At 34.1% G+C, this 25,030-nt stretch overlaps 1 protein-coding gene across 9 annotated transcripts in view; it reads right to left on the reverse strand.

Annotated features, from left to right (window-relative positions):
* Positions 1-25,030, reverse strand: part of LRRC7 (leucine rich repeat containing 7) — a 566,189-nt gene that overhangs the window by 56,888 nt on the left and 484,271 nt on the right. For 7 of the 9 annotated variants that reach the window (XM_032297103.1, XM_032297097.1, XM_032297096.1 and 4 more), the window contains 2 exons: positions 24,145-24,285; positions 15,115-15,234 (listed from right to left, as the gene is read on the reverse strand). The exons of 1 other annotated variant lie outside the window; for it this stretch is intronic. In XM_032297103.1, coding sequence (XP_032152994.1) covers positions 15,115-15,234; positions 24,145-24,285 — 261 coding nt within the window. The remainder of the gene's footprint in view (positions 1-15,114; positions 15,235-24,144; positions 24,286-25,030) is intronic. One more of the 9 variants, XM_032297099.1, reaches the window with a different exon arrangement.

The raw sequence follows: 25,030 nt of genomic DNA on the forward strand, positions 1-25,030 counted from the left end.
ACACACTTCTAGCAAGACTGAAAAGAAAAAAAAGAAGCAAGACACATATGAACCAAAATTAGGAATGAAGAGAGGATATCATGAACCCTTTAGACATAATAATAAAAAGGTAGTACCACAAACAACTCTACAAACATACATTTGCCAACTCTAATAAGAAGGGCCACTTCCTTGAAAAGCACAAGCTACCACAACTTACCCAATATAAAATATAGATAATTTGAATAGCCCTGCAACTATCAAGAAAGAAAATCTGTAATTTAAAACTCCCAGAAAAAAAATATCCAAGCCCTAAACTCCCAGAAAAAAATATCCAAGCCCTAAAGGTTTCACCTGGCATTTCTATCATAGATTTAAATAAGAATTCTCCAGCATGGACAACATAGTAACACTTCATCTCTAAATTTTTTTATAAAAAATTTAGCCAGTGTGGTGTTGGCCCAGTTTGACATCCACAAGCACAATAAATAAACTTTGTTGTCTCGTATCAAAATTAACTCAAAACGGATCACAGACTTAAATGGTAAATGTTAAGAGAATAAAACAAAGTCAATCTACACAGTTGGAAAGAACATTTGCAAATCATATATCCGATAAAGATAGTACCTAGAATATATAAAGAATTTTCAAACTCAATGATAAAAAGCTAAACAATCCATTTAGGACATGGGCAAAAGACACAAAGAGATATTTTACAAAAGAGGATATACAGATAGAGGCAAATAAGTACATGAAAAGATGTTCAATATTATTAGTCATTATGGAAATTAAAATCACATTTGCATAATTTACATCTTAATCTGAGTTAATTTTCACTAAATGTATAAATCACTACATACCTAACAGAATGACTAAGACAAAACACAGTGCCAACACCAAATGCAGGAGATGATGAGGAAAAACTAAATTACTCATATATTGCTGCTGGCAATGTAAAATGGTAGAGCCACTCTGGAAAAATGTTTGGTAGTTTCTTTACAAACTGAACATGCAAGTACCATGTGATTCAGCAGTTACATTCCTGGGCATTCATCACAGAGACTTATGAAGACTTAGGTTCACAGGAAAAGGTTTCCACAGATGTTTATAGCAACTTTTTTCAAAATAGCCAAAGATGGAAAATAACCCAGATATCCTTCCACAGGTAAATGATAAACAAACTGATATATCCATACCATGGAATACTACTCAGCAATAAAAAGGAAAGAACTATTGACACATACAACAACCTGAATGAATCTCCAGAGAAATATACTGTAAAAGCCAATCCCAAAAGGTTACATACATACAGACCCCATTTATACAGCATTCTGGAAATGGGAAAAATTAAGGAAATGAAGGTGGTTATAGAAATGCCAGGAGTTAATTAAAAAATAATTATACATGCAGTACAGATAACATAGTCTTTGGAGTCAAATGAACCTAAGTTTTATTCCTTGCTTTGTTACTTTTTAGTTATGCAATCTTATACAAGGTACCTAAGCTTTCTGCTTATCAGATGAAAATGTGGATATAATAATTAGTGCTGATTAGACTATTGTGAAGATTAAAGAAGATAATGCAACACACTGAGTGTCTTGCTTGGGATATAGCACTCTAATGGCAATGAGAACAAAAAGTTCTTATCTGCAGAACAAACAGTGAAGGTCTAACTGGGCATAGCAATAAGTAACCACTGGAAAAAACTGATTTTAAACCTGTGATAATTAATCAATAACAACTTGCTTTAGAAACTTCATTTGAAAGTCACTGAATCAGCAACAGTCTCACTCAAGTAACCATGCTTCTCCCGGTTAAAGTTTTGCCAACTATCTCTTAAATATTCTAACTTCTCAGAATCCACCAATCACTGAACTCCTTGCTTCCTCAAATCCTGCTTAGCTCACAGAGGTTGTCCCTTGCAAGTTATTTGTAAGCAAGAAGTAAATTATGCTTTTGTTTCAGATGTTGAGACATCTTTTATGGATGGGAACAGAATATACAATAACTAACCAAATACATTCTGCCATAAGTCAAGATGATACTACTTACTCTGCACTATTAACATGACTAATATTTTAAGCTTCTGTGATTCATCTTTGTTTTTGCACCCCTTGGTATCTCCATCCCTGTCACTGTATATGTTTTTAATACAACCATCTAGGTGAAGAGAGGAGTCTGTATTCATGGATAACTAATTCAAAGAGATGATAACACATGACTTTGGCCTCATTAACAACCTATTGTTAGGAACAAAGCTAAATGAAAGTGAGCTTATCCATAATTCATATAGATTTTTATCCAAAATAATAAATATTATAATGGCTACCATTAATTAAGCACTTATATAACACTTATACTAAGCACTTATGATGTAAAATGCTGTGATAAGCATTTTACATCATAATTGTGGTTAATTTTCAAAGCCACTCCATAAGGTAAGCATCATTGTCCTTTCTTCTCAGATGGGAAAACTGAGAAGCAAAGTTTATATGCTCAAGGGCCAATAAAGACAAAGTTAACTAAGACAAAAGTTGAGATTTTTTTTTTTTGTATTACAGTTTACTACATAGTTTAGTGTATCACCTATGCAAGGTACCCTGTATTAGTGTAATTATCATTTTGCTGGACTTGTTAACATTCAGTGCAGTTATATCATTTTCACAGGTGGTTTTGGTGACAGGACTCAGGTTATTTTGTGGAAAAGGGTTACAGCATCAACCAAGAAGGGCTGACAGAAATGACAGAGGATATATTCAGGAAGTTTGATGTGCTAAGTTGAGAAACAAATTAACAAAATGAGCTAAATTCAATATGATGAAAACGTCTCTAGTGCTTTTAAAGTTTAAGTTGTTCTTAGTGTTCCTGACTCTTTTTGTTCTGAGATTCACAAAGGTCAGTAAAGAACTTGTAAGTGTTTCAAATTAAAGAACATGAAGGTTTGGAAAACAGATGCATTTCTAAATCTCTAAAAATTTTGATTTGCGTAGGACCAATAAAAACAAATTGAAGAGGACTCAGAAATTCTTTTAAAAAATATGACTATTGCTTGAGTTTCTCTTTTGAAAATGAAACAAAAGAAACAATAAAAAGTACTAGTTTTATCTAACTATCTATCTATCTATCTATCTATCTATCTATCTATCTATCTATCTACCATCTCAAATATATTCCTGGTGTTGAGGTTAATATTGCAATGGGCTATGCTATAATGTTTTCCGATTTTTTTTTGGGTGGAATGGGGGGTCTAAAATATATCAAGAGAATAATTAGTGAGTAGAGTAATCTCTATACTCAGACAACACTGGATTCCAATCCAGTATCCCTCAATTTCATACCCCTAATTCCTGGTCCCACAAAGTTACGAAGATGACATGAGAGTGTTTTGCATGTTAAGCATCTTAGTGCAGTGCCTACTGTATGTACTGTAGATATTCTTTTTCTGATTATGACAACCCATTAAGCTGAACTTTTTTGTCTTGCTTTACTTGTATTTAGGACAGCCTGATGCCAAAATCTATGTTCTCCCATTTCAGTGTCAGAAGACAAACTTGCACAAACGTGGAAAAAAGCTCTGCAGCTTAAAATAAAGGGAACAGGAAGATGTTCCTTCTCCTATCCGGGGATTTTGGTGACATTTCATTGTGGTGGAACACTGTAGTACTTTTAGACGGCATTCAAAATATTTGCTGATCTCGAATTTTTTGGGGTCAGATACTGATAATATACTTCAGTGTCCCCATTGACAGATGAAAAGGTGAGGTGGTAGGACCTTTCACTTCAGTGTGTCTTAGCATAGCAGCTGGCTGATACACAAAGGCAGTCATCTCTGGCATATTGAATCTCCATAAGTACATTCGCCTATAATTAAATGTCAACCAACAAAACATAGCTATGGATTTATAAAATTATTAACCAAAGTTTAAAAACAATGGAGCATCCTTAAATAGAATGATGAAACTGAGGGTGAGTCTACACTTTTCAACCTATAGTTTGTTTTGTGATGATGCTGACATATATTCCACAAAGGGAAGATGTTAAAAATAATGATAAAAGTTTGACAACAATTTATTTCACCCTTAAGATTTCTAAGAACCTACAGGTAGTAGAGTAAGTCAGATAAAGGCCAAGTGGCAAGAAATGAAATCTTATCTTTTTGACATCTCTATCTGGTAACTATCCTTATTTTTGCCAGTTGTCATGTTATGTAGGACTTCAAGTTACATATTCAACCAGGCACATTTTTATGGTATTGGATTAACTCTGCAGTTTTGCTTTCAGATTTCTCCCCAAGCAAAGAGAGTATAAATGCTATTGAGTTATCTCAATTTTCTGAAGAACAGCCATTTGTTTTAAGGAACATCTATGTCAAATATTGATGGAGTAAGTACTTTAATCTACCAGTCTTTCTATTGGCTTAATCTGTGGCAAGCTTGTTTTCTACTTCTGACTTAATAGATTTTTGACAGACATTTCTTGGGTTTACACTTTTATTAAAGAAATAATTTAGAGTGAGACTGGGTGAGAACAATTCCCGATTTTGTGACAGTGATGTCCTTTAATACTGCAGAGAGCTGTATTGTTGCATTGATATTAGCAAATAAAGGTATGCTTTGTGAGTTAAAGAATAATGTTGTATTAAGAAAAATCCAATAAAAAAGTGACTGTAAATTAAACAATATTTTATTCAGCTGTCATTTTTGCTTTAAGTTAGAGATTTTATTCCATTCACATTTTCACAACCTCCTATCCCCATTATTTTTGAGAACAAATCTAGTAACAATAGAAATAGAGTAAGTTTTAAAAACATCTATTAATTAAATAATACTAAAATCAATCAATTAGAAATATATTATCCTAGCTCTTCAGATTAACAAAATAAATATTTGAAATGGATCAATGAAATAACTGATTTCATTAATTTCTTCAAACCCTTTTTCCTGATTCAGCTCTATTACTAGGTCACAGAGCTGCCTCTGAAAGGTCTGATTATCATTGAATTTTTGATTTCCTCCAGTTAATATACTTTGGTTTATTTAGCATTGGCTAACAATTTTTAACAAGCAAGTCTACATCTGTATGTACTGTCTTTATCTCATATTGATAATTTGCAGTTGTGGAGAGAGTGATTCTAATTGGATGTATTTAATCTTATTTTCCTAAGTATAGCAAAAGGCATGGCTCTATTGATTTTCTGGAAAAAAATAACATGATAATATATCCATTAAGATATGTTTTAAAAGAGTACATTTAATTCATCTGAATAAGATTACTGGCAAAGTTACGTAAAAGAAGTGCAACTTGATTTGAGCCTGCAGATATTCATATAATTGTTCTTCGGATTTTTCTGCATAGTGTGATTTTTATCACCTCAAACAGTGCATTTTTATTCCGTTCCAGAGCAATAGCTAATGTTATTGCCATAAAGACCATGCTAAAGCAAGTTTGGTAGGGATACAGGAATAGATTTGTTAGGTAGGGGAAGTGAAGTGGTGTCTTAATGTACCACTAATATATCACTAAATATCAGCATCAGATATCTCGAAAGCCTCCTGTTGGTGTTTGGTGGGTGCCTAACAATGTTAACAACAACTGACCACTAATCAAAAGTTATAGAAGGTATAATTTTCATCTACCTACCTCTCCTCCTAACCTGTGCTAACTTGGAGGGTGTTTGTGTGACAGTGGTTGACTGCCCCTCAGGCAACCAGGATGATTGTAACTACTACTTAAAAGTTCCCTTTCAACCAGAGGTGCAATTAAAGAGTAGGCACTTATTAGTTACATAAATAATTCAGTTCTAGATTATTTCTAGATACCAAAAGTCCGAGGAAAGTAGGGTTGCATTACTGTAGATCTAGAGAGTCATTTTCAAAGTTCCACTTGAGATGAAGGCTGTTTTTATTTGGACACATTTGGTATCTTCCCACTGTTCCACTTTTTTATGTCTTGAAAAAAATGGCTTTTGGTCAAGAGAAAAACTGCATAATTTTTGTTTAAGAAATGTCTCTCCAGGGGCTACAGATTGTGCCAAACATTTTTTAAATTAAAAATTATATGATTTAATCAATCTGCCCTTTCACTGAACTCATTTCTTGTTTCTGGGCAGTGCTTACCGACAGTGAATGCATTTGGCTGCTGTCTCCTGAAACTACTTTTCCTCAGCAGCCTCAGCAGAATATGCTGTTACCAGAGATACCAATGCAGTCTTTATATTGCTTGACACGAAGTTCTATGTGACACCATCAAAAGGAGGTAGGGAAAGAAGATAAGGGAGACAGAGAATCTCCACCTACTTAATGACTCAAAAGATCCCTTTTCCTAACATTTAGAAAGTTTATTGGGAATTCAGAATGACTCTCTGTAAGGAACTCCAATTTGTTTTTGAGCTTTAGTGACTGTCCAGTCTACCAGAAACAACATTTGCTCTGATCAGTGAAAAATTTGCTACTGTCAGAGGAGAAAAATGAGGCTTGGGAAAGAAAATCACGAAAGAGAAGTCATGGTTGAGACTGGTATCACTCCCAGTGATGGAGAAGATTGTTCTCATTTGCTTACGGACCCATGAAGTAAAGGCATTACTCCTGGGGTTCTTCACTGCTAATAACATGCATTTCTTTGGGAGAGAAAAAATACAAAGCCTAAGTTAAAAAAAAATTCGACTTGACATGTTTGCTTCTGTACAAAAGGGGGAATTTAGTTAGAGCATTGACAATCACTCAGGTTTTAGAATCATATTTCAATTTCAATTTTACTCGAAACCAGAACAGATTCTTGACTTTGAGGTTAATGGAAAGAAGAAATATTTCTATTTCCCTGTCTCTTTTATGTACTGTTTACCTGGTTGATTTTCATATCTGCTTTTTTCATATCTTGACTTGCTAACAGCCTCATGATCTACTCTACTTTCTGCCATCTATTTTTTTCCAACATTTAAGTCCTCATCTCTCTCTCTTATCTATTTCAGACTTTCTTCTATTTCCATGTAAATAAGCTACATTCTTCCTAACCCTTTGACATAAGGGACCTCAACAGCACGATGCCTACTTTGAGTTAAATTACAAAAGCCAAAACTTATAGTTACTTTTATTCCATTTCTACATACATAGAGTACTGATAACATATTTCTTTTCAGTGGAAAACAATTTCAACATGTTTACTTTTCAGTGACTGTAATTTAATTATTATATTTTTGGGGGGGAATGGAGTTTCGCTCTTTTCGCCCAGGCTGGAGTGCAGTGGCGTGATCTTGGCTCCCTGCAACCTCTGCCTCCTGGGTTGAAGCGAATCTCATGCTTTATCCTTTCCAGTAGCTGGGACTATAGACACACACCATGTCCAGCTAATTTTTTTGACATTTTAAAAGTAGAGACCAGGTTTTGCCATGCTGGCCAGGCTGGTCTCAAACTCCTGGACTCCTCCTGCCTTGGCTGCCCAAAGTGCTGGGATAACAAGTGTGAACAACAGCAACTGGCTATGATTATCTATTTTATATATTTATAAAATAATAAAATGCTTTTATTTAAATTTCTAGATATATAGGTTAAGGTGATTTTTCTTGAGTTGTACTTTTAAATATCTTACTTATTTTAAATGACATTGGTTTATTTTGATCTTCTGAAATGTTTTTTATAACAGACTGACTTACATTACCAAGTAACATTCCAGTAGAAATTTGATCTAGTTATTTTAAAGCACAAATGATGATTTGGCCATATAGTTGACAGAAAAACAATTTATGATTTTCAAAAGGTATTTTAGATCTTAACCTTTCTAAATTTGCATAGAAAGAAACATTGAAATGTATTCTTGTAAGAACATGACAAATGCCAAAATTAAAATAAGAAATGAATATTCCTTCTGAGAAATTTAATAAAAATCTTTAAAAAAGTACTTTAGGTAAAGCAAAAATTACAATTTGGGGATGGGGTGGGGTAAAGGAAGGATAACAAGAACATGAAAATGCACACACACACACACACACACACACACACACTTTCTTCTAGTTTCTTCTTCTGACAAATTCCTAGGTATGTCTCAGAGATGATAACTCTGGTAATCCTAAAGTGCTTAGAAGCTGAACTGATATTGTAGATGTGAGAAAATCACAGCCAAGTTCAGCATAAGAGGTAAGTTTGTGAGACTGATCAAGCAAATTTTTAAAGACTTCCTCTTCCTTTATGTCCATCCTGATATTGACCCTTGTTATCCATCTTTATTACTCCAACTGCCAAGTCATTATGCACTTAACCTAGAACACTTGGGGGTGGGGAGGGGGGGAAGAGTCACTGATGCTAAAGGAGAATGCCTAGTCTTTTGTTACTAAAGAATTTTCAGATTTTAAAATGCTAGGATTTTACAGTTTCTTGATTATCCATTCCAGAAGAGAGGTGTTTGGTTTCAGTTGTTTTAATATGTCACTGTAGCCTTTTGGCTGCAGTGTTTTTCTGCTCCATCACTCTAACATACTCTTGCAGATATTATCCTTTAATTTTACATCTCACGGATCTTTAACGTGTTTAAGACTCCTAATACTTTTAAAAGAGTATCATTTTAGAATTAGGGCAAAACAGCCTTGGCATCCCTATAGAGGATTTGACCAAATCAGAGTGTAATGTTTGAATTTAAAATAACATGTTTTTGCATTTATCTTTTATAATGTCACCTTCATATTATTTTCTGTTACATATAAGAGGGTAATATAAAATGATAAGTTACCCATGTGAACTTGGCAAGTAACCTAAACTCTGATATCAGTTTCTTCTTCTTCAACAAAATAATAGTGCTTACTTCATATGGTTGTTGTGAAAGCTAGACAAAGAAATACATTAAAGCAGTAAACCACCATGGCATGTGTATATCTATGTAACAAACCTATACAATCTATACATGTACCCCAGAACTTAAAGTATAATAATAAAAAAAAGAAAAAAGAGAAATAAATTAAAGCATTTAACACAATGCCTTATGTAAAGATTTAATACATGGTACCACATATTCTGCCTATAATGACTGTGGCATAATTCGATAGGCTGTAGGAGGAACAGAAGTTACGTAACAGGACTCTAAAATACAAATTCTCTTTCTGAAATCACGATTGTTTTCAGCAATTGCAAAAGTTTTAAACAGCAATTCTTAAAATGTTCATATAATACTGCCTAGAATTTTGGGGTGAGGGATTTATATAGCTATAAAATATTATTCTAACAGTGAATTCTAAATTTTTAATACTAATAGACACCAAAATCTGAGATTTTGGGCTGGGCATGGTGGCTCATGCCTGTAATTGCAGCACTTTGGGAAGCTGAGGTGGGTGGATCACTTGAGGTCAGGAGTTTGAGACTAGCCTGGCCAACATGGCAAAATACCATCTCTACTAAAAATATTAAAATTAGCCAGGAGTGGTGGTGGGTGCCTGTAATCCCAGCTACTCAGGAGGCTGAGGCACAAGAATCACTTGAACTCAGGAGGCAAAGGCTGCAGTGAGCCGAGATCGTTCTACTGCACTCCAGCCTGGGCGACAGAGGGAGATTCTGCCAAAAAAAAAAAAAAAAAAAAAAAAGTGCATAGCAAGAGAGGAATAAAATCTACCACCTACTATTACTCCATTTTAGAAAAAGACAGCATTTAACACTCTTTGCATTTTTCCATCACTTTGCCACTCTCAGCCGCACAGGACAGGGACAATGGATACAGGAGCAAAATTCTGAGAAATAAACACTTCTTGTCCAATTACTTTATTGCCTAAATTTTTGGCTCCACATCTTGGAAGGTAACCAATTTTGTTCTCTATAGTGCTTGAAGTACTGGCTGGCATGGCTATGAGTAGCCAAAATCTATGGTAGCCAGAACTGAGAGCCACAAGTTCAGTCAAAGCCTTTCCATAATTTCCCACCAAATCCCTACAGCATTCCTGTGGTTTCTGATCTTAGTTAGAGAGATAAGATTTTTTAAAAAATCTACAGAGGCTTGGAGAAATAAGCTCAAATTGGAGAGTGGCTAAGAATTCTTCACCACTTATTCGCCTTTGATTCCCCATTCAATTTATAGTTCACTTTCTATCTTTCCATTCCCATTATGTCTAGCTAACTACTCACTCCATGACAACTGCAAAAATATTAACTTTTAAAAGTGTCATTGTAGAGTCAAATAGAAACCCAATAACTAATAATACAATTATCACATCTATTTCTGTAAATCATACAGTCCAAGCTAATACTCCCGTGACCATTTTTCTTTTCTTAGGTTGATTCTCACTGAATATTAACTTGAAAATCTAAATTTGAATATTTGAAGTGGTCCTTATTCTCTCTACACTGAGAGGTGATAGGTGGGACATATCTATAGGTTCGGAAATCTCAGATTTTAGGCAAAATTGCCATAATATGGGATAATCAGAACCTGCTTATCATAATAGTAGGAAGAAGACACAGTACATTTAGTACATTATTTCTTATTTAACAAGAAGTATAAAAGTTTACAGTTTCCCAGCTACTCAGGAGGCTGAGGCAGGAGAATTGCCTGAACCCAGGAGGCGGAGGTTGAGGTGAGCCGAGATCGCGCCATTGCACTACAGCCTGGGTAACAAGAGTGAAACTCCGTCTCAAAAAAAAAACCAAAAAAACAAAAAAAACAAAGTTTACAGTTTTCAGATAGATTCAACACTTATTTGGGCCTTTAATAAGGTTAACCAGTTCACAAATTACAGGGTTGCATGGGGTCCTTAAAGTGGGTAGGGAGGCAAGAAAACAATCATTATGACTTGCATGAATGGTATAATCAAATATAATATCATGGACTTTGAAAATAGATTTCATATAAAATGTATGTAGGAATGGATAATATAAATAGGTATCACTTCCATTTAGAGTAATAAATAAATGAGGCTTTTCCTTTTAAGGTAAAAGGATAGTGACCTTTTGCAATTATGTAAGTGAGTATGATTCCTTCATTTGGTCTGTTAACTTGCCACTAGGCTTTGCTGGGTATTCCTTCAACATCCTACCATCACATTCATTCTCTCCTCTTTCCTCATAAAGAAGCAGATTTCCCCTTTTTCTGTCTGAGATTTCCAACTTCGTCATCACTAATGGCTTCTTCTGTAAGTCTTTAAATATGTTCAGGTGTCTGCCATCTTAAATATTCCTTTTATCTTCCTTATAGAATATCTCCTACTAGATTCCACTGTCATTCATTCTTTTCACTCAGAAGGAGACTTTTTCTTGAGTTTTATAGGTTTCCTTACTTACCCTTTAATGTAGATTTCTATGGATTCCACCCCATCATTTAAGCAAACTGCTTTTGCTGAGATCACCAATGACCTCCTTGGAGCCTTCAGTTATACTTATCTGGCTTGACGTTTTTGTGCATCATTTGACATTTAACCATTTCCTCCTTAAAACATTTTTTTCCCCACTATTTCCAAGGTGTCACTTTCCCTTATTTTTCCCTTTACATGTTTCTTAGCAGACATTTTCAAAAGATAATATTATTTTTGCAGTTGTCATGGAGTGAGTAGTTGGGCTAGACATAAAGGGAATGGAAAGAAATTAAGAGTCCTGTCTACTCCAACTGATCAAAGTCAATTATATAACTCCATTTCTTTTGCTGTGATGGGAAGTCTTTAGCATTTCTGGATCAATGAGATGTAAGATGCTTGTTGAAAGACTCAGGGAAGAAAGGTTTTGCACATAAGAGACAGCTACAGGAAAGTCTGCTTCTCTCTCACTGGATTTGAAAGAGGAAGCTCATATTAACAGTTGCCATTGGTAGTAATGTAATAATTACGAGAGGAACCAGTTTTAGGATAAAGCCAATATTGTGGTGGCAGAGTGGAATGGAAAAATAAATCTATAAGTATTTAATAAGAGAGAACAAATTACTAAATTTGAAGCATAGCACAGATCTCAACTACTTCTCATGTTTACTGAATGAAATACTTTCTTGAAGTTCAACAATGTTTCCGTTGAATTTTCTACAGCTTGCAGTAAAATCACTGTATTGATCTAATCTTTGATTATATCTTTTCTGCCTGTTCTTCCTGTGTTATTGTACATCTCTTCAATGTTGGTGTTCCATGGGGCTCTGTATCATCCGTCTGCCTTACTCATGGCTCAATATTACATGTTCTGATGATTCTTAAATTTGTTATCTCCAACTAAGATTTCTCTACTGAACTTAGAATAAATATGTCCAAATATCCACTGAACATTTCCACTTGGATGCCTTAAAGCTACTTCAAATCAACATGTAAAAACTTAAACTATTCTCTCTTCTTGACTTCCACCTATTACTCTTTCTGTATTTCCCATCTTAGTGAATGGAACATCACCACTAACCTGATCAAATTAGAAGCATGGGTATCAACCTTGGAACTTTTATCTATCTCTATGCCCTATGTCGAATCACAAGATTGTTTTGGCTCTAACATTTATCATGATATTGGATCTATGCATTTGTTATGGTTTGGCTCTGTGTCCCCACCCAAATGTCATGTTGAATTGTAATCCCCATGTGTTAAAGGGGGGACCTGGTAGGAGGTGTTTGAATCACGGCAGTGGACCTCCCTCTTGCTGTTCTTGTGATGGAGTTCTCATGAGAGCTGGTTGTTTAAAGGTAAGTAGCACTTCCCCTTCTCACTCTCTGTCCTCCTATCAGGCGAAGACACGCTTGCTTCCCCTTTGCCTTCCACCATAACTGTAACTTTCCTGAGGCCTTCCTAGCTACGCCTCTTGCACATCCTGAGGAACTGTGAGTCAATTAAACCTCTTTACTTGATAAATTACCCAGTCTCAGGTAGTTCTTTATAACAATGTGAGAATGGACTAATACAGCATTTCTTCCCGCCACCCATTGTTTCCATTTACTTTCACCTGAATTACTATAGAAACTTCTTAACTAGTTCCATTGCTTCAAGTCTATTCTTTCTACTCCATTCTCTGGAAAGCTGTCAGAGTGCTCTTTAAATAAAAATTTGGTCATATCCTTTCCCTGTTTAAAACACTTTATATTCCTGTTCTCATTTCCCACAGGATAAAGCCCAGCATGACCTGGCTTCTGCTTATCCCTCTAGCCTTATTTGACATTACTACTCTGTTCTTTTAGTTTCCTCACTAAACAGGTGTCCTTTCCAGGTGCTGTCATAGCCCTGTATCCCATTTTCTTAGCATTAACCACATCACATTATATGTATTTGCAGAGCTGAATACTATCCAATAGTCAAATTAATAACATGCATAAAATAAATGCCTGTAAATCAGTGGCATTACCAGTTATTCTGGATAAAATAAAATTTGATATTTAATATATTTTAAAAAGCACTGAAGTAGTCATCAAGGGAAAAATTACTTAGGTAACAAAGAATGTAAGTATGTAATACATATGTAGGTTACAAAGCACAATTATAAAATGAACACACATGAGTATAAAAAGTAGAGTGTAAAGAACCACAATTCAACTTCAAAATGAGAATAGTTCCAATAATAATATTCACTTTCTCCCTGATTCTATCCCCTACCTTATCTTTAGAGATAACAATTCTAAATACTATATTTACCACTTACTTATAAAAATAGGTTTCTTATGTACTTATGCCTAAATAGTATATTTTGAGTTTTGCTTGTTTTGGGATTTGCAAATATATTACAGATGTATGCCATCTCCTGAAACTTTTTTCCATTCAAATTATATTTCTAAAGTTAATACACATTATTGTAATTATAGTTTACTAATTTTCATTGCTGTGAAATATTCCTTTGTGTGATTAACAGAATTTATTTACATACTCTCCTGGTGGTAAACATTTGGCTTTTATCAGTTTTCTGGCATTGGAAACATTTCAAGTACCCTGAATGACACGTATGATAATTTTTCTAGTTTCATGCCTTAAGAGGAGAATTGATGGAATGCAGGGAATGTGCATGTTCAGCTTTGCAGGAAAGTGTATTATCAAAGTGATTGTGTTTTATATTGCCATAAGAAGTCTAAAAGAGTTTTCATTGCTCGTATACCTACAAACAACTGGCTAATTTTTGTCAGTCTAGTAAATGCAAAATGGCATCTCTTTGGCATTTCCCTGATTGATAACAAGGTTCAGTTTTGTTTTAGTATTTACTTACCCACCTGTTTCCCCTTGTGTTTTACCAGTTTAAAAAACTGTGTTGTCTTCATTACTGATTTGTAAGAGTTTAAAAAATATACATTTTAGAATACAAATTGTCTTTTCTCTCATATATGTGGCAAGTATCTCATCCAAGGTTGTGGCTTTCTTTTTACTCCTGTTGTGGTGATCTATTATGCAATATTATAATTACCTACTCATCACTTAGCACTCCTTACTAGATAAAAAGGCTTTTGAGGTAAAAAACTGTATGCTTTTCATTTTTGTTTCCTCAGTATCTAGCAAGTGCTCCACACATGGCAATGTACATATAATTGTTTACTAAATGTTTGCTGAATCAATCGTCATAACTTTAGAAATAGTGAATCAAATTTTCTTTTATGCAAATTGGTTACAACACACTGTTAAAGCCAAGAGAGTCGGAGTATACCACATATCATTCTATACTTGCACTTCAAAGGTGGGTGATAAGAGGTAGGAGTATCTGGCCTGGCACGATGGCTCACACCTGTAATCCCAGCACTTTGGGAGGCTGAGGCAGGTGGATCACAAGGTCAGGAGTTCAAGACCACCCTGGGAAAGATGGTGAAACTCTGTCTCTACTAAAAATAAAAAAATTAGTCAGGCCTGGTGGCAGGTGCCTGCAATCCCAGCTACTTGGGAGGCTGAGGGAAGGAACTGCTTGAACCCAGGAGGCAGAGCTTACAGTGAACTGAGATTGCACCACTGCACTCCAGCTTGGGTGACAGAGTGAGACTCCATCTAAAAAAAAAATCTGTAGAGAGGTGGCAGGATGTTGCTTATAAACATTCATTACCAACTTTGAACAGATGGCAGCATTCATTTTCCATTCTTTTCAACATACTTAACAGTTAGCCAAACTCATGTAGTAGGATAATATTTACCTTAAAGTTATGACAAACTTAGAAACGATGGTAAGACACAAAATGTCAATTACATATTACAGTAGATTGTGCAAGTTTCATGGTTTGTCTCATTAATTAAAAATTGGTTACCTTTTTAGTAATGGTGTCCGGAGGTACATCCCGCCTCCCAAGTGGATAAGGATTCCATTGGCCACTAGGAGATACATCTTCTTGTCCATTGTCTAAAATGTTGCTTTGCTGGGACGGGGTCTATTGCAAAAATGGTATGGCATTCTTTAGTGATGTAGTAGAAGTTTACCATAGTTTTCTGAAAAGAGTCCCTAATGATCATGGTAAAATTAATTTTGTTTCATTGCAGAAAAACATACATCCTGAACTGGAAATATCATATACTTTTTACTGGGTAAGAACTGTAAATTGAAAGCTTTTTGGAAGCAATGAAAAATGCAGTTAAAATAACCATCTTAGAGTTGTTTACTGAATTTTAAAGAAAAATTTAGATTATTTACAGTACCTGAATAAAAATAATCAGAATAAAATTAACCAATTGTTAAAAGCCACAGCACTCAAAACTTGCTCAATTTTAGTATAATCTCACCATTTAGAATAGAAATTGAAACCATGTAATACATAGACTGTAACTTCTAATATTCCAAGTCATAACCTAAAATAAATTTTATGAGGTTATATTGATTCCAGGAGAATATGAGTTGCACTAAACCAAAATAGTGCTAACATTGGCATAATGCAAAATTTATGGTACTATGGCATTATCAACAGCTTTGAAAGAAATATTAAAGCAATATAAAAATATGCTATTAAAAATATGCCATTAGAATCATAGTGTAAGTAAATCATGACTGTTTTGATTACCAATTTCATTTATTTACATAAATCACTTATATGCTAAAGTTCAAACACTTCATAAATATTTTTTTTTTGCTTTCTTATTATTTTTAACAAATACTAATACCTGGATGTCTTTATTATTCTAGTATTAGATATTTTGGGTGATTTCATATTCTAACCTGAGTAGTCGCAAGTAATCACATACCATCATAAAGCCTCCAGTGGAGGGATGTAGATGGTATATTGACATATATTTTCACAAAGGCTCCTTCCTTTCCTAGTGTGTAGGATATACAAGTACTGCTTGGTTTCCAGGGGGAGTTCTTCTATGGTTGAGCTATTATACTCCAGTGTTTCCTATGCCATTTTCTGCACATGCTCTAAAGGATCCCTACTGATAAAGCCCAGCTAGAGAGTGTGCAGGTGTACTTTGTGTAAGGAATTGACCTCCTACCTTAGAAAGGGAGAGAACTGGGCTATTCTCAACATATGTTAAAAATGGGCTGTTTGCTAAGTTTCATCTTGTTATATTAAGAGGTCTTAGTTTGCTCTCCTCTAGAAAACAATTATAGAACCACCTTATCTCCATTCTGACTACAAGCATTTTTTTTTTTAAAGCATTGCTTGGAAAAATTCCAAAATAGGATTTATGATGACACTAGATGAGGTCTTCCTAGAATCTAATGGATATAATGAAAATTAACTCAATTTTCTTCTTGTTCTTTGGCTATGTGATTTTTTTTCATATCAAAAAGTATGAAAAAAAGAGAAAAAAGGTACTGACTTTAAGTTTCTGAGTTAGGAATGAATTGATGTGTGTTTATTTGAAAAATTCAATCTAGACAACATGTTTAAAATATGTGTTACGTCAAATTAAGCAGGTAACTATTCAATGACTGTCTGTTTTCCAGCATTGCTTTTCTGGTCTTTACCTTGTTCAGATTAATATGTTTGCACATGCCTATACACAATTTTTTCTAGATATTAAAATATAGTAAATAAAAATTAAGAGTTAAAACATAACTGCAGGTTAATTATTACTGGCCAGTGTTTTCTTTTTGAATTTTTTGTATTTGTCTTTTCTGACTTAGTTTCTTTGCTAGTGAAGTAGGATAATTAATATGTTCATTTGGCTAGGTCTGTGCAATGCAGATTTTTAAGAAGTGGCCAGAATTGAACATAAGTTTCTCTTCCTATCCTCCGCATATCTATCTGTATTTCCTCCACTATACTTGCTTTGGCTGTTCAGACATGGTCCTAGTCACTATTCTTTTTGGTATTGAAAAAATGCAAAATCCTTTTGGTCAAAATCCTAATATAATGGTGTAGGTACTTCATTAGCTTATAAATTAATCTCTTTATTTTTAAAATTAAAATTAACAATCACACCAAGTCTCTATCACAGGGGCCAAAAAGAACATAAACATGCAGACACATTAAAAAGATACTTTCACTAGGTAGCAAAATTGAAAGAACTTCTTGAAAGCAATTTCCTTTTAAGAAGTCTCTAGCCTTTTTGTTTTTCTTACATGAGACAACTTATGGATGAATTAAGTTTGTGGAAATAGAAAGACCATAAAAACAATTTATTGACATTTGTTGTTGTTGATGGCGGTATGGACCAAAAACAGAATTATGCAGTATGTGTACATTATTTCCCAAAGAAGTATAGCTATTGTGTATAAACTGAGTAGCTTAGCAGCTAAAATTCTATTAAGGGCTAAAAGGAGCTACAGAAAAATGTTACAAAACTGAAGCTATCAGTGCTGAAATTTACTCTTCCAGATAAAATAACTGAACTGATGTTTAGCTATTAATTCAATTATTTTTGTATCACATCCTTGATATTTTCTTTGGATACTTTAAGGAGTAAGAATGAGTTTTATTTTCCTCATCATATATAACTAATTAAAGACAATAACATGGAAAATCATCATGATACACTATTTCCTTAGCTTCTAAATTCTGCCGGTTTCAAAATAATACAGAAAATGTCTGGTGTGATTTAGTGAAAAATCAGAAATTATATTTGATAAGACATGCAATAATGCTGAGTAGACGTCTTGTGGAACAGATGTTATGCCCAAAGATGAGTGTGGGCAGTTTTGGATTTACCATTTGTAATTTTGACTGCTGTGAATGATCGCAAGTGTCTACTTGATCAAGTAATTTCTAATTTTGCTGAGACATAAATGTGCATGAATATATATGCCTCTTTCTCTATATCTGTATATGTCTGCATATTTGTATGAGTATGTGCATGCATGTGTGTTCATATGTATATATATGTGTATAAACGTGTGTGCACAGTAGTCACATAAATGAATTAAATAAGGTTAGGGGGTATAGCAGCTTTGCTAATTGATGAGTGTACAGTATGCTTGTGAAATTACCCTTGTTATTACAATTATATGAGAGTGGTATTAGGATTTGGCAATTTGCAAAGATCTGAGGACATATCCCTTAAGAATATAAGGATCTCTTTTGCTAAGTAATTGGCACTTGGTTCATAAAGGACATTACCACAGATTTAAAAAAACTGCAGTAAAAATTGTTAAAGACAATCTTCCCCAAAGTATTTCCCATGAAATTATTTCTATATTATTCATTTTCATCATATCTTTTGGAAAAAATAGGTATTACAAAGGTAAAAATACGCCAAGCTTAGATCCAAATGATTATGATTTTATAGGCTTCAATCTGAAGGTGATAATATAATGCCCAAGTGATTTTTAAACCGGAATTCCATTATAATGAAATTCCACGAGTATCAACTTATTATTTTGGTAAATTTAGTCGCTGTCTATGAGAATTTTTTTGGATTTATAAGCTGAAAGCCTTTTTCATAATTAGAAAGGTAAATGAATCTTTCTTGAGGGATAGGTAGCCAATAACAAATGCAGCAGAATCAATAGAAATTATGAGTTGCCCCGAGGTGCAGCATAAATCTTACTTTGCTTTCAGCAGAAAAAAGTGGCAATAAATAAGTAACCCTTGGCACTAGGGTGAATAAATGCATAACAAATGTTGGTACTATCTGATACTGAGTCATCTGCATATATGCAGAAAGAAAGGACATTAGACATTTAAAAATAGTTTAGGTGCAAATATTGCTATCTAAATTTCTCTAACTCAAAACCTGGTAGGATGAATATCAACTAATTTTAATCAACTTTAACAAAACAGATAGTGAGACCAATTTCTTCTAGGTAAAATTCTAAGACAAGGTAATTTAATACATTTATTTCTACTATTTTAGCTTTTCTTCACCTGAAATTATAATTAATTTATATTAATGCCTAATTGAATAAGCTAATAAGTAGTGGATGCTATGGCATACTGTTATGGTGGTAGGAATTAAAAAAAGAACAAGAGAAAGTTATCAATTTCTCCATTATAGAAGAGACCGCACTATTCATATTGGCAGCCGGCCACTTGCAGACATGGAGTTAGGAAAGGGCAATGATTTCCTCCCCAGCCCTGCTTGTGTCTAGGGCTGCAGTAGCCTGGATGATTAATGAGTTATTTTCTTGGGTCCATAATCTTTAGCCTTTCACTGTTACCAAACATAATTCTTGGTGATACTGAGTGCTCAGGAAATACAAGTGGATCTGAAAAAGAACAAGGTAATTACTAACATTCATTAAGCTCAGCTAAGAAACCTACAGCATACAGTACATGATTGGGGTCATGATATGTTTTGGATTAGTTAATACATTTTATCTGTGCATTCATTTCTCCATCCTATAGTACCTACTTCTCTAGTTTATTTTGAAGACAATGTGAGGTAATAATGCATATGAAAGAGGTTTTCAACCTGAGTCATGTTCTATGAAAATGTTAGGTTTTACAAACATTTGAGAAGGCATAATCAGAGAGTAGAAAGAGTATGTGTGTGGTTATTAGGCAGAAGCAGATTTAAATTCTACCTACTACTATGCTGAGTGCAGGAGTTACAACAGTGAAACAGTGAAAATACAGGTGAATTCTTTTGTGTGACACATGAGCCTCAGTTTCTTTATCTATACAATGGACATAAATATGTCCTTTGAGGGTTTTATGAGTTGCAAGACAAAATATATTTAAAGTACCTCATAGCACCAGGTACATAGTAGATTCTCAATAAATCCTTGTCTTTATTTTTCTCCCAGTGGAAATATCTATCCATTCTACCATTAATTTTGATAATAAAAATGGTAGTTTGAATTGACATTTTACAATTTGTATTTCTCTATGATAACATAAAATTTCAAGACAATAGCTAAGCTTAATAAAACACATCCAAAGAAGCACATGGAACCATTAATAACATCATAAAAAGTTGCCTTAAATGCTTTTTGGAAAGGCAGTAAATGAATGATAAATGAATAAATGGATGACTGAACAAATAAATAAATAGAAAATACTAATAATTCTATAATAAAAGATTTATATGTTCTAAATGTTCTGGGAAATTAATAAATAAATTAATAAATTGTCTTGGAAATTAGCATAAGCCTCTATAAATGAATATATTAAGGAAATTAAATTTATTAAACTAATTTAGTTATATTTGTTGACATTTTCTTACTATCTTAAAGAGTTCTACAAAATTATAGTAGGAGATGTAATTTACTCTTTATAGTATAGGAAGCCTATATTTAGCTTTTAATCCATGAAAAATGTACCATACTTGATCTGACATGTAATAAATATGATAAAATTAAAAATATGTAAAATACATTGCAAAACCTTGGATAGTGTTCCCTTTTTGTTCACATAAATATTCACTATGTAAATAGTTTTTCATGTGCAGAGTCCTTCAAGCTTCATTCACAAGTAATGATATCCTTTAATTAGTTTATTACAAATTTGTTTAAAGGCAGCCTTGGTCCAGGGCAGAAAATAAGAAAATGTTTCTTCTTTCTCCTAGTCGCAAGAGGCAAGCCTTGGCAAACAGTGAGGATGGAGATAGGATCTGGATTTCAGCCCCTACATGTTTCCTTCTGAGAGCAGCACCTGCACAAATGGATACTACAACTCCATTTCCAGTGCTTAACTTTTAACAGGTGAAAACATTAATTTAGATTCCGTAGGAAACTTCATTCATTCTTTCTAGGACACCCCAGAATCATTTGCCACAGCATCGAACTAGAGATAGCAAGTATTATCATTCAGGAATTTTATGAATAAGAGACAGCTCCAGAATTTCCACAGGAGAAGAAACAGTTTTGTCAATTTTATTTACTGAAAATTGTGTTCATAAATTGGTCTTACCCTGTATTTTAGTGCAATTCTCATAGCTAATGAGTATACAGGGGCTGCAAAGTAGTCTTAAGGACCTGAGATAGTGATTTTTATTATCTTAAGTAGAAAGACAAACATGTTATAATAGATGTTCATGCATTTCTAAATCAAAGTTAAATAATCTTTGCCTATCTCCACTCCTGGGGAGAAGGGTTCAGGGAAACTGAACCTCAGTTATGGGACTTGTTAGCAATGGTCAGTGGAGTCCAGGAGGAATAATTGGAGAGACTGCATTTTAAAGAGAAGCTGACTAGAGTGTTGCAGAAAAGCTTAACAGATATTCAAATGAAAGCTCTGTACAAGAGGCATATCTAGGCACAAAAGTGAAGGGACAGAGGCTTAGACTGGAATTTGTAGGAGGAAGCAGAGCCCAGAGCTATTATTGCAGCTGATTAACTATCCAGTGCCTGATAATGTTCCTGCATTGGTGATGGGGCGGGAACGCTGTCCCAGATGCCTAAATGCTTAAAGTTTATGGGCCTTACACTGGTAAGTTTTGGATCATAAATCTTTTAGGGTAATGCAGTACTTGCCCTGCCTGTGTATCTTTTTCCTCCCTTGCCTTCTCTATTTTTCTTCTTTTTTTTGGTGCAGATAATAAAATATTGATGACAATTTATTTTGAGGTAGAGTCTTTCAATATTTGAATTATTCTTGACTTGCAATTAATGTACCTTCCAAAGAGAATTCGTTTTGGTCATCTCTGTGCTCAACTGAGGTTGGATGAATGTCCTCAGCTATAACTCTGCATTATTTCTTCTTAGAGCTCAAAGTAGGTCCATTCTCTAGGGTACCCCAAATGACATCAGAAAATTAATATACTAATAGAGTGATACCTAATTTATATCTGGAGAATAATTTAGATGTTAGGAAACACTGTTTCAAGTGTATTGCCATTTTTTAGATACTGTATATATCTATATTATAATATAGATTGATATGTAAATATGGCCACAAATTAAGCAAAATTGGAGCATCTTCGTGTGATATAATTTCAGGAGGGTTCAAGCAATAGTTTCCTTTATGCTAAGATCTCTTTAATCTGTTCACTGAATTTTGAAATTCCAATTTTTTAGTTTAAAGGTGTAATATGGTGGGTTGTATTCCTACCCAAATATTACCTTGAATTGTAATAATCATGTGTCAATAATGCACATGTGTAACAATCCACATTATCTCCACCTGGTGGGTCCAAGTGGAGATAACTGAATCATGGGGGCAGATTTCCCCATACTGTTCTCTTAATAGTGAATAAGTCTCATGAGATGGTTTTATAAGCTATAAATGGGAGTTTCCCTCCACAAGCTCTCTTGCTTGCTGCCATGTAAGATGTGACTTTGCTCCTCCTCTGCCTTCCACCATGATCGTGAGGCATCCCCAGCCATGTGGAACTGTGAGTCAATTAAACCTCTTTCCCTTATAAATTACTGAGTCTCGGAAATATCTTTATTAGCAGTGTGAAAGCAGATTAATACAAGGTTTAATTTCTATTTAATTGGCAAACCCTATAAGAAAGGTGCCTATTTAAAGTTGTGATATCTCATCTATTCCTTAATTCAGTTAAGTTCAAGGTCTTTTTCAAAACTGGTTTCATTAGGGAAGAGGATGAGAGCCTTGGGCATCTGAGAAGACATGAAGAACAGGTTCCATTATAGTAGAAACTCAAGTAAAAATAGTCATGCTGATGGTGTGTTGGAGCCAATTTGTACTGGCTCATGGGAGTCAACTGCACTTGAGTCTTCCCAATTCTAAGTTCAGTGACATTAAGTTGATACCTTGAAATTAGCCATAGGGAGAGTATTTATATTGCTGCCATTGGCAGATGCCACAAATCAAGGCTTTGTCTTTGTCCTTGGAGAGAAAGTTACCAGCACTCCACTGGGCCTGCAGCTTAGACCGAGTACAGCAAAAACAACATTCAGAAGTTTTCAGTTAGTGCTTTTTTAAAAAAAGTTATGGTGAGTGATGAAAAAGCTGTGGATATAAAGGTCTTCTTGATTTTGTTATTCTACTCACAGTATGAACCAAACTATCTACAGTTTGGGAATGTTATTCAAAAACTAGATTAACAATAAAACAGGAATTTGAGGTCTTATGACCCTCCTTTTGATGGGGTTAGTTGTATGTTCATTCATTTTGTTAAGAGAGAAGAAGTGTTTAGAAGTTACTGTCATTCTGTTATCCCTACTTTGCATTGCTTTTTTCATAAAAACTTACCAGGCCAATGACTATATAAATATATAGGCACAATGGCATATTGTGAAAATGACTCACTGGTTTCAACTAAAATGTAACTAAGGCAGAAGGCATTAATCAATTTAAATGTATTCTCAGTTTTGCCTGAAATAAACAAACAGAAATGTTCCTTTAACAATGGAATTGTTTCCTCTTTCAGAATATTCCCTTTTAACGTGCCTACATTTTCATCGAATACCATGCAAACTTGCTACTTTTCCATTAACCTAGTTTCCTAAGTCGCAAACCTTTTTCTCATATTTTACTTCTGTTATATTTCCTCGCAAAAAAAAGGGCTCAAGAAGAATTTATAAGTACCAGTTACTTAATTCTCTTCCTAATTTAGGATTCTATGTCTTTTCCAAAAGATTTTATTGAAACCCAGTAATAATTTTGTCCTCTCTTCTCAGAATGCATCACCAGGAGATGACAGAGCTATCTCCAAAAAGGTAAAAAACATATATAAACACAAAATAAAGAAAAACAAAGGAGGAAAAAAGGAAATGAATGACAAGAAAAATGAAGCTTGAAGCAACACAAAAAGCCATGTACCTGCTCAATCCAAAAAGCAAAGCTCAATGCAAAAAGCAGGAACCTGATAATCAGTCCAGCTACAAATATTCATTTAGTGGTTAAGAATTCAGGCTCTACATTATTTGCCCTTGTGCTTTTTGGACTCATAGGAACCTACAGGAAGCAGGGTTGTATGTACAGCCTAAACACATTAAGTGAACAAACAACATTAATTTGCTTTGGTATGCTGACACATGTAGGGCAGTCCATACTTACTTTATGAAGAGGTAGTTCTTGATGATCAAATTTAGACTTAGTCTGCAAGTTTAAAGTCATGCTTCTGCCTGCATGCATTGCTGAAATACCTCCATAGGGCAGCATGCCAAGGTTAACTGTATTGTGTTTGTAAGCAGCATTCTGAGTAGAGGAAATAATCATGTGACAGGGTGTGAACACATGCTTAACAAACTGATAAATTACATGAACATGTTTAAATTTATAACACTTAACTTTAAGCAGGCAAACAGTAACTTTTTTTAAAAAACATGCACTTGATCAGACAGAAGCATACAGTAAACAGTGTTAGTTATGCACATAATGAGTACCATCCAAAACTACAGAAAAGACAAAAAGCAAAGAAGATACATTCTGTTTTACATCTGCTGCTAACTCAACGTCATAAATTCTATTTCATACATATCATGATAGTGGTGGCTTTGGACAAGTATTATTCATCTGTGGTAGTCTATTCATTTAAAAATTTCAAAAGTGAAATCTTAAATTTTACCAGCTGCAGATCTCTGGTCTCTTTCACATTGTGAGATCATCACATATGGAAGACAAATATTAGTTTCTAATTCTGCCTTAAGGTAAGGCATTGCAATGTTAAAGCCAAAATCAGTCTCCTTTATTGCTCAGTCTGTAGGCTTAATTACAGCCACTCAGAAAAACAGCTGGTCAAAATGGCATTTGAGCTGACCATAGGCTAGACTGAATTTACTTGTTAAATCAGTTAAACCAATAAAATACATTTTATGTGGATCCAAATATTCTATTTTTTGTTTCTTAAAAATTATATTTTAGACTAAAGAAATTTCATAGCAATATTAAAGCAATTATAATTTATTGATTTATTAATGCTATTTATCTTATATGTCCAAAT

Source organism: Sapajus apella, unplaced genomic scaffold (genome assembly GCF_009761245.1).
Source record: "Sapajus apella isolate SASKATOON/1434 unplaced genomic scaffold, GSC_monkey_1.0 scaffold36, whole genome shotgun sequence".
NCBI lineage: Eukaryota > Metazoa > Chordata > Mammalia > Primates > Cebidae > Sapajus > Sapajus apella.